This window comes from Mycetomoellerius zeteki, unplaced genomic scaffold (genome assembly GCF_001594055.1).
Source record: "Mycetomoellerius zeteki isolate Tzet28-1 unplaced genomic scaffold, Tzet1.0 scaffold213, whole genome shotgun sequence".
Classification (NCBI taxonomy): Eukaryota; Metazoa; Arthropoda; class Insecta; order Hymenoptera; family Formicidae; genus Mycetomoellerius; species Mycetomoellerius zeteki.
The window spans coordinates 133990-144481 of NW_017257097.1; the positions used below are offsets into that span (position 1 = coordinate 133990).

Genomic DNA, 10492 nt, shown 5'->3' on the forward strand with positions numbered 1-10492 from the left:
TCACTCGCGCTCGGCTCTCTCTGCTTTTCGATCTCTCGAAAACTGTCATCTTACCGTTATCTTAGTTTTACGTTGAAAGATCTTATTCCTTTTATCGAGACATTACAATTATTACATTGCGTTTCGAAGAACTTTGAAATTTGGACTTCTGGATACCTACGTCCTTCCTCGCGCTTGTAGCGCAAAGTAAAAGTTATAATGGTACGGTGAATTTTTGTTTTTTTTTTTAAATAGCTTAGAAAATATGTAAGTTCGATTACAGCTAGGTGTGTCGCGGATATCTTTGATCGTTGCATGTATTCTTTAAAATCTAGTTTAATAGAAAATGCGTCGCATTCCTCCTTCTATCCCTTGACGTACACGTTTAATTCTGCTTAGTGTATACACGGCGGGTAGTACCGTCATCTCTTGGCACCGGAGTACTTAAATTAGGCTACCGTTTCTTTTTTTCTTTCTTTCTTTCTTTAATCGATCATTGGGCGTAAACGTATCTTAAGCATTAACAATACTCCGAATAAGGTTCGGAGAGAGAATCGTGAACAGTAGAGAAGACGTACGGTCCTCTGATACTTTTCGTACCTCCTACACGGTGCCTTCTATCGAACTGTGCGATTAGCGTCAGTAGAAATGTATAACTGTGTTCAGCAGACAAAGCTCAGTGAGCGCTCAGGAGCTTTATTCTCGAAAAATATCGCGTAAAAAAATACTATGGTAGTATAGTATACATCACGTATACCTATATGATAGATTTGTATTTATAGTTGACTTCCTTTATTTAAAACCGTTTTAAAATGATCTTAAAATAAAAATAGACTATGAATAGCGGCCATAAATTTTCGTATGTGATACAGTTCAAGAATATAGGCCCAGTTTTTTTATTTACTTCAGATTCTTTAGTACGATTGGTTTTTATGTTTAATCCAGTAAATAATTAAAAACAAGAATCATATTTAATAAAAAATCATTGAACGCTTACTGAATTACTTTATTTGTTGAATGCAGTCTTATGTATATGTACTTCAGTGAATACAGAATGAGAAAAGGAAAGGGAGCGTTCCGTGTGACGCGCTTTTGAAAAATACTCTTAGACTAGGAAAAGGATATACGCTTTCATCATCGAATTTATCGATAAATCAGTCGTCGAGACGGTTAATACTTTCCTCATCGATTTCGTCATAATAATATTTTTGGAATTTAAGTAAATTCTAGTCTTTGTCGCTGCATAAGACAAGTTATCCTAAAGATTATTTTGGTGAAACGTGAAAAAATTCGTCTTTAGTTTAAAACCAATACTAATATACATGATATTGTTACAATCTCTATCCAGATTCAAACAACGATTGAGGACATGGTGCTGCTAAATTATTCCCTGTACCGATAATACTCAGACAAAATCACATCCTTTTAGTCTTTACAGTCGCATCCCACACTGTCTTACTATAAAACAAAAATATTCTTTCTCAGAACTGAGCTACTTATAATTAACCTTAATTAATACCGCATAACAATTTCATACAAATTGCATAACACACAATCGTGTCCTTTGTACATACAAACATGTATATACGTATACATATAAATATATAAATATATACATACATGAACGTACATATGTACATACATGTATATGTGAAATGCTTTGCAAATTGCTAATAGACGGTATTTAAAAAATAAAATATTACAATTGTGATTACAATGTGATTTTAGATCCGATTTCATGGACTACAACTGAGAATGAAGCTAGTACTCAATTAATTATACCTCGAGGAAATCCTTCAATAAAGTAACACGACGCTTTTCTGCAATGTCCATTTGATTTTCTAGATCTCCCCGATCTGTTGTTTCCGCTCGTTCAATCTTCCATGAGAGATTCTCTATTTCTGCTTCTAATTGAGCTTGTTGATATTCAAACTGTTAGCAAAACAATTCAATATCCATTTATTATCATACATATATTTTGTCGAACACTATTATTATCTTTTGTTATTATTTTATCGCGAGGTCTTACCAGTTCTTTGCGTGGACCAGATTCCATGTAATAGGCGTATGGGTATGTGTACTGTAAAGTGTAACGACAACGCGCTAAGAGCGATGCCGCCTCAAATAGGTGTTGCCAATCTATCCAAGTACCACTAGCCTTCATTACTTTATTATTAATTCTCATCTTAATCCCCTCTAACGTTTGCTCCTCCAATTTCAATGATTTGCTATGATTCTCCCACTAAAACAGTACAAAATATAGCGATCATAAAACATAAAAAATGAAGCAAAAATTATAATCCAATGGCTACGTTATTATCAAGTCAAACTCACTCGCTCGTAATAGTGAAGATACTTCTTAAGAGCTTCTCTCGCTTGTGCGTGAACGCTCTCATGCGCGATATTTGGATTCTCCTTGTAACGCGAGCATTCGTAATATTCGCTACCATGTGCTTTCCAATCTCCAAGGCACATCCAGCAGAAGTCATGCTTACAATTGTAACATTGCATATGATTGCAGCCACCGTTCTTCTCTATGCAGATATGACATTTTGGACACTGCAAAAATATTTTACAATGCATTAAGCGTTTCCCGTTATGCTTTAGAAACTACTCTACAAGCAATGAAAAATAATCACATCTTTGGTATGAGCACTAATGTAATTCGCCGTTTCTGAATCATCCGCACATTTCGTTAACCATTTTTTAATTGTACTGCAATCGGTAGGTGCATGGTAATCCATACCACATCGGAAGCTGGAATTTGCAACAGTGTTTTCTCAGTCTTGTAACATAAAATATTTGGCATACAGGTATATAACAGGCATCCACGTTTACTTACCAGAATACAGTTTTACAAGATGAACATTTGACTCTCTTTGCTCGTTGTTCCTTGGAGCGCAAAACTATTTGGCAATTTGGACCAGGACAAAATCGAAGTTGTGGATGAGACTTGACATAATCACAGAAGGCAAATTGCTGATACCTTTCTCTCATGTTAGGCTTAGTAAGTAGGGAAAGGACAAAGTCCTCTGGAGCTAGAACATCGCAATCTTGTGCCATGCAGCTTATACCTAAGGTAAGACAAATATCAATAGATTTTTGACAAAAATTAGCAAAACAAGTACAACTACCACTGTGGAGGAATACTACTTACCAGTAGATATACCTTGAGTTATTTGTACTTCAAAATGCATACACCAACAGTCTTTGCAAAACGAATGTCCACACGTGAGTGTAGCAAATTTGTCTGCAGGACAAACCATGACGCAAACCAAACACACGCCGCCCCGCTGACTCTTTGTTCCTGGCACTTGTTCCGGGGTAGGCTTAATCTTTGAATTAATTAATAAACTGGAAGCATTGGTACGGTACTTTGTGGCAATATCCTGTGACGCCCAATTGTGTGCGTGCAGCAACACTTTGGCTAGGGATGGCGTGACGTGAAGGCTAGTACTTAACACCTCTACACTCTCATTCAGAAGCCGTTCCACTTGTTCGACTCGTAAACAATCGTAGACCGCGTACTCAGGATCTCTCCTGTTTTGCTCCGGGTCTACGTCGTTATCCACGTCGCCTCCCCATGGCTGGATGTTATAATAGTCCTCATAGCCCGGATCCCCGCAGTCGGAGTCCGAGCAATCCATCTCGCTGTCATTCTCGCTCGACATCTGCATAGAAAACATTCTACACGTTAGCCGACGATCAAACGCTGTGAATGTTACAGGGATACCATGACGCGGAGATGAATGTCAAATGAGGAAAGCACCTTTCGGCATAACCTTTACGACCGTGAAAGTTCAAGCGTACTCCGAGCTCCAATCGCGAGAAACGGCTTGGACGAACTTAGACTTAGACCGTAGACGGGACAGGAGGGGGAACGAATTATCGGGCACGACGATTACAGGGCACGAGAGCCGTGTTGGATGGTTAGAGTATTCGGGAGCGGAGCAGAACGGAATCTCTTGACAGTCTCTCACGCGGAAAGAAAACGATTTTGACGCGTCGCCGTCGCGTCGTGACGAACTCGTCGAGAGCGTTTCGTTCGAGCACGCGTCGACGCGTCGACGCTCGAGGGCGTCGAGGGGAGAGAACTTTCGCGAATTTACAATTCGCCTTCTTTTTTTTCGTAACCGTCTGTCTGGAAGTCTGCCCTCGAGCTTTCTTTCTCTCTCTCTCTCTCTCTCTCTCTCTCGTGCGCGCGGAGTCTCTCACACGCTGCTTCGACAAACGGCAAGCAATACTGTCGCGTGGATGCGTGAGGGTGCGTTGCGACGGTGAATCGCGTTTCGAGCAACCGACAAGGAAGGGGGGAGTAATGTTTCTTTTTTTCTGCAGAGAGAAACAGAGAGAGAGAGAGAGAGAGAGAGAGAGAAACCCACCTTCTCGATTGGCTGCGCCCGCCCGGTTATCAAGAGAGATGCATTTATGCGCCCGTTTCCGCGTGCGAGTTGACCCATGCGCGGCCGTCGAAAGGGGGCTTTTTGAACGAATTATTCTCAACCCGCCGAGAAAGAGAGAAAGAGAGAGAGAGAGAGAGAGAGAGAAACTGACGCAACGAGCGAACCGCGGACGCACGAGCATGCGACGCGAGCGAGAACGTATCGCGTCTCTCTCTCCCTCTTCTCCCGACGATTACCCCCTTCTTCATGCGCGCGCGACGCGCGTATGTGGGAATGTGTATGTACATACGTACACATATGCATGTACACTAGGCGTCATTGATGCTTTCCAGCTTGAAATTTATAATTTCCTCCGATCGTACAGATTATATCTATACACTGCTAAAAAAAAGGAAATTTACTTCCGTTACATGTAATGAAAGTAAATTTCTTTTTTTTAACAGTGTATAGATATAATGTGTACGATCGGAGGAAATTATAAATTTCAAGCTGGAAGGCATCAATGACGCCTAGTGTACGTAGTCGTAACAGATAATCCCTATTTAACTGCATAGCAGATAACGTCAAAGTCACCTGACACGAAACAGCTGAGCGCGATTGTATGACGGCTGAAGACGAAGAATCGCTCGATATCTCCCCGCTCGTATAATTATATGTTAAGTTACTTCTCCTTTTCAGTTTAGAAGCAAATATATATGTATACATTTGAGAAAATTGGCGGGGGGAGAGAGAGAAAAAGAGAGAGAGAAAACAAATCGCCCAGGGAACGATTAATGACGTCACAGTTGTGCCTTGGGTTAATTCCTAGTATAACAGGATTCTCAGTATAGCTCGCTTCTTCGAAGTGCTTAGGCAAATGCGACTAATATATTCGCGATAAGCGCGATTCAATTGTAGATGTTACTTGTATGATATATCTGAAGATATCGAATGTTTATTTGTTGGTCAATTATTTCAAGTTCTTCGATAAAATCGACAATTTTTGGAACGAAACATTTGTCCTATTAAAAGTTGATCTCGATCAGATTCGAAAATTACTTCGATTCTCTACCAGTAATTCTTGATTATTTTAACGCACGTTGTTCTTTGATTGAGATCTAAATAAAACTTATCGCAACAAAAGACAACTAAATCCAATTAAAATTGATTATAAAATCAACTGAAAAACGTGAAATTTATTAGTGTGGCGCGTTGAAATCGTTCAATTTTTGAATTTTTCCCACTTATCGACCGAGATTGGATGGTGTCTTCGGCGCGACCTGCATTATCGGTAATTGTACGATAATGCAGGTCACGCCGAACGGTTGGTGGTATTCAACTTATTCAGATGGAGGCATCGACGAGGTTCGTTGGCTGAGTTGCCTCGCGCCTATTCCTCTTTGTCTTCTTGTCTTCCGCTCCTTTCTAGTTTCTTTCCCTCTGTTTCCCTCTCCTCTCTGTTCGCGAAGCAGACTGCGAAGCGAAGCGAAGGCGAAGGCGAACCATTGGCCGCCTCGCCCACCTCATCCCACTCCCTCTGTCCCGACAGTCCCGACCACTCCCGACAGACCCGACGACGTCTTTTCGGCTCGCGTCGGCCGCGTCGCTGCGCGCCGCGCCGAATAACTTGAAAACTCTCGCCGCTCGCGTCCATCGCGCAACGCGATGCGGCTTCGTTAAAATACGCGGAACTCAGAACGTCAGAAGTGTCGGAACTGTCAATCGCGAGTCTTCCTTCGTCGCGAACAGTCGCGAACGTAACGATCGGCGCGAGTGCGCGCCGCGGACCGCGTACGACTTGTTGGTACCGCTACCGACAGGCGCCTCCAAGAGACGCGCGATCGCCGATAAAAGTACGATCATGCCCCAATCGCACCCAATCGCACCCAATCGCACACGCGCGATAGCGACGACAACGACCCGCTTGACTTGACTCCGTACCGAACGCCTCGTACGCGCGTGCACCGAGTGAAACGCAAGTGTACGTGTTTATAAGGAAGACGCCGCTCCTTTTTTCCCTCTTTCTTTCTTACGCGCGTATTCTCTGCATGTACATACATGCCGGTCGGTACGTCGCGCGTCGCACGATATATAAGTATACAATAAAGAAAATTTCGCGTTACTCCCAAGGTTCTGACTGGTACCGGAAGTGCTGCAAGTGTCGAAAAGTGCCGGAAGTGCCCAGCGATTCTCCCAAGGCCATCACGCGACAACTCTGAACGTAAATCACAACGTACGGAGGTGCGTACTTGCAATTCTTGGATACCTAACATTTTTTTATTTATCTTAATTCCTTCTCTTACAACGCTTTAATCGCGTCTTTATTTTGATCGCGAGACGTTTGATTGCAATGTGTATGAATGGGAAAAGTACAAGTACTTTTGCCTAATCGAAAACATTTTTCAATTCCGACAGGCGAATGCGCGTATGAAGTAATGAAGTAATTGAGGCATACACATACTATATATCGAATTGAAACAGTTTTCAATAAGACCGAAAGATTTTTAATTTTATAATTTTTATAAAATTTTATAAAATTGTATAAATTGCGAAATTATAATATAACATACGTTTTATTTGTAGAGAGCGTGGTTTAATTACGAAATTCGAATTTCATAAAAAGGATACATTTATTGTCTGTTGCTTACATTATAATAATCAAGTTTTGATGGAGACAATATCGAGTAACAAGAAAAACGGAGTAGAAATGCAACCGAATGAGAATTGTAATTATTTTTTCATCTTCTTCATGCTGTCTTAATAATTATACCCAACTGGGAAACAAATCTTATATATAAGTAATAATTTATTATTATTATACAAACATAGCATCATAATATGAAAATTTTTCACGAAATTTTTTGTATCATAAAATTATTATTTATTTTTTACAGTAATTTCAATTAAAAAGGATTGTTATTGTTAGCCACCGTTGTCTCTCGCGTCGTTCTCTTTTCAATTGCGAGGCCGGAAGTACGCGTCAGAAAATACTTTTTCAATGAAAGAGTCACGCGTGTTCTTACACTCGATGCAAATCACACGCTAATTAGACGACGTCGTCGGAATGCCGGAGTATGCGAAAGGGAGGACGAGTCAAGTGAAAAAAAAAACACTTAACTATATTTTTCATCTACACGAGCATTCCGTATTGCCGAGACATCTACGAGATAAATAATGACCCCTGGGTGTCGCAAGAATTTCTATGCTAATATACCGATCGTTAGACGGCAGTCAAAGTGCTTGCGGGCACTTGAAGAAAAGCCAAAAGGGAACGAGAAAAGAAAGAGGAAGTAAAAAAGACAGAGAAAGAAAGGGAAACTCGTCTACCCGTCGTACTTATATTTACGTGAATATTTTCCTGACGTTTATTAAAAAAAGGAGAAAAAACATTCGACGTATAATATACTAGTATTCCCGATGCACCGTTATTACATTCATGTCCATTTCTACTAATGTAAATTAATCTCGTTTAACTTATCTTGTATCTTTCCTTACTTATGTCTATTTTTACCAATGTAGATTAACTGTAATCTCGATTTAGCTTACTCTTTATCTTTTCCTAATACTTCCTATGTCTATTTCTACCAATGTAGATCAATTTAAATCTTGATTTAATATACTTTTTTTCCTAATTAACATATAATTCCTAAAATTAAAAAAGGAAAATAAGTAAATTAAACCGACATTAAAGTTAATTTACATTGGTAAAAATGGACACGAGTACCTCAACTGTGTATCGAGAGTATAATATATGACGATTTCTTTTTCTTTTTTTTTTCGAGCCCAAAACGACGTCGATCACATTTGCCGAACGTTCGGCAAATCTTCTTTCTTCCTTCTTTTCTGTTTGCTCTTGTCAGAAAAAAGTCGCGATGTCGTCTCTGTTAATCGTTTAATCGGGCCAATGGGTTTATCGGTTTCTATTATCTCTCCTATATCAGGCGCGATTGCGAGAGATCCTGGATTCGAAACCAGTTCCATTCGACGCGACTACGCGGAGCCCGTCTCCGCTCCTCACCGAGTTCAATGGCACTCGCCACACTTGGGCCACATTGTGTGTACGGGCATTTTTCTCAAGCGACGGCGCGTATATACGCGAGGACAAAAGGTGTACTTGAATCCCCGCCCGTCTTTCGTTGCGAGACGCCACGTGTCTCGAACGGCGAATGTTGGTTCACCTATACGTTTCGAGAGAGTCCTCCGCGTAATAGGAGCTGCCTCCTCTCGACTCGAGAGCACGCTTCATACAAATGCAAGATGTTTTTTTTATTTATTTTACTTATCTGTATTCTTTCCGAAATCTCTCCTTCCTCGATAAGATGCGCAGCTTCAAGTTACTGACGCGCAATCAGAACGATCGAGTGTCCGATACATAGGTATATTATCATCGAAGCGCGCCGAGACTTATGCTCATTGCAGATCGTTCACCATTCAAGCGGTAACTATAAAGTATAACGGTAAACAATGAACACCGTCCGGCCGATCACCGCTATTTATGACAGTTTCATATTCTCCAACTGTTGCTGAATAACGTCCACGCGGAAAATCGTAGTCTTAGACGCGATCGCGATCCTCTCTTGAAAGCTTCTCTTGGAAATTCTTCCCCATTCTTGTCCACGAGTCTTTTATCTATCGAATTTTATTCGTATATATTAATAAATACATTAATATTAATGTAAAACGTCTCAGTCTGGGTGTGATAAGGAATGCAGAGGATCTGCACACACTCGTGATTTTCGCACTTTAGACATTTTTACTTGATTGAGTTGCAGGTATTGCGTGGGTACCTACCGATTCGTAAAACACAGCTTATGTTAATTCAAAGCGAATTGATAGCGACGGAAAGAACGTTTCGTGTGTTTTCAGGATGAGCGCGAACCCAAACGCGCCGAGTGGATAAACGTGCACGAGTCGGAGCCAGCGCAGATAATCAGGTATACAAAGTCGAATTCTTGACCAAGGAAGGAGGGAAGCGATGGTGGTTGAGTGGCTGTGCCCTGGACTCAGGCCGACCAGGAGCAACAGGCCTCGTCTTCTGCACTGCAAGGTGATTCTCTTGGATGAGCACGAATTACTGCAGGACATTCTGGTAAGTTGGCATAAGTTCGGGCCTCGATCACCTTCGAGTCGACCTTTTGGTCCTTTTCCCGACGCGGCGCGGCGCGGCGTCGAGTCTAGCTGCCATTGACCGTCCTTTCCTCATCATACGGGTTCTCTCTAGAGACGCAGGACGACTGCTGCTCGCGCGCGATATCATCCTAGTACTCCTCAACCCTCATCGAGGGTACGCCATTCGCGAGTTGCTGGTACGGCGTAATGAAGGTATGCGGCGTAATCAGGCGTAACCCTACCGTACCCTGCACCCTATCCCGTAATTCGTGCGCGTAGCCAAGTTGTAATTTAGTGAATTAATAGCATTTTCTTTCCCAGTTCGTTTCTGGACGGTTGTTTCGGTGCCTCGGACTACTCGTGCCCGCCGGCCACGGTGGGTTATGGCCGACTGTCGGCAGTTTCGCGCACGAGAGGAGGCGCGTACACCGTACATATCTCAGGGGGGTATACCCGGAATTCCTTCGGTCTTCTCTGTTATTAGACGATATGCCAAAATTGGCGGTGGGCCACCGTGGGCCACGACGGTGGTAACGCTGTACCTCCTCCGCATCGCCGACGGCCGGGCCGTGCCGCACACTAATTCTCGCGTCTTTTCAACCTACCCGTTTCCCCTTCTTTCTTTTTTTTCTTCCTCTCTCTCTCTCTTCCTTCCTTTCTTTCTTTCTTTCTTTCTCTTTTCCTCTTATTCTCTCGCCGCTTCCCTTTCACCGTCTAGCTCATTTTGTCGATTAACATTCCGGACCTGTATAAGCACGAATCTTTCATTGTGTGTATCGCATATACGTGTAACGTCCGTAAGGCCGAACGCAAATCGAAATTCAGTCGGGCGTGTTAAAAACGAGAAAATTGTTCCTCGAGGAGGGATATCGAACGTCGACATTGATCCCCAACGATTATGCCGGATCGCGAATAGTATCCAAATATTCGTGAATTTTTTGGCAAATACTCTCAGCGCGCGCGCGCACACACACACACACACACACACACACACACACACACACACACACACACACACACAC

At 42.1% G+C, this 10492-nt stretch overlaps 2 protein-coding genes across 12 annotated transcripts in view; one reads left to right on the plus strand and one right to left on the minus strand.

Annotated features, from left to right (window-relative positions):
* Positions 1 to 217: 217 nt before the first annotated feature.
* On the minus strand, positions 218 to 5740 carry ari-2 (E3 ubiquitin-protein ligase ari-2). 6 transcript variants are annotated; one of them, XM_018447981.1, is made up of 8 exons: positions 4362 to 4522; positions 3137 to 3650; positions 2822 to 3053; positions 2619 to 2736; positions 2314 to 2538; positions 2009 to 2221; positions 1762 to 1911; positions 218 to 1437 (listed from the first exon to the last, which is right to left on the minus strand). In XM_018447981.1, the coding sequence occupies exons 1-8, from the start codon at positions 4437 to 4439 to the stop codon at positions 1435 to 1437; spliced, it is 1533 nt and encodes a 510-aa protein (XP_018303483.1). In that variant the 5' UTR covers positions 4440 to 4522; the 3' UTR covers positions 218 to 1434. The 6 variants fall into 6 exon arrangements, with proteins under 6 accessions (XP_018303483.1, XP_018303487.1, XP_018303481.1 ...); XM_018447985.1 differs by lacking the exons at positions 218 to 1437; positions 4362 to 4522 and adding an exon at positions 5702 to 5740 and having other exon boundaries at positions 1756 to 1911; XM_018447979.1 differs by lacking the exon at positions 218 to 1437 and having other exon boundaries at positions 1756 to 1911.
* A 304-nt stretch (positions 5741 to 6044) lies between these two features.
* The window catches only part of LOC108722725 (band 4.1-like protein 4A), a 14324-nt gene continuing 9876 nt past the window's right edge, over positions 6045 to 10492 (plus strand). For 5 of the 6 annotated variants that reach the window (XM_018447978.1, XM_018447973.1, XM_018447976.1 and 2 more), the window contains exons 1-2: positions 6355 to 6602; positions 9228 to 9450. In XM_018447978.1, coding sequence (XP_018303480.1) covers positions 9337 to 9450 — 114 coding nt within the window. In that variant the 5' untranslated portion in view covers positions 6355 to 6602; positions 9228 to 9336. The other variant, XM_018447974.1, reaches the window with a different exon arrangement.

Bases quoted from the DNA above. Each gene is read 5' to 3' on its own strand.
- ari-2 (XM_018447979.1), bottom strand. From the start codon at position 4,439: ATGGGTCAACTCGCACGCGGAAACGGGCGCATAAATGCATCTCTCTTG. The intron at 3,054-3,136 runs GTAAGTAGTATT...GTCTTACCTTAG, and splicing joins AACTCAAGGTATATCTACTG to GTATAAGCTGCATGGCACAA. The intron at 2,222-2,313 runs GTGAGTTTGACT...GTACTGTTTTAG, and splicing joins ATCTTCACTATTACGAGCGA to TGGGAGAATCATAGCAAATC.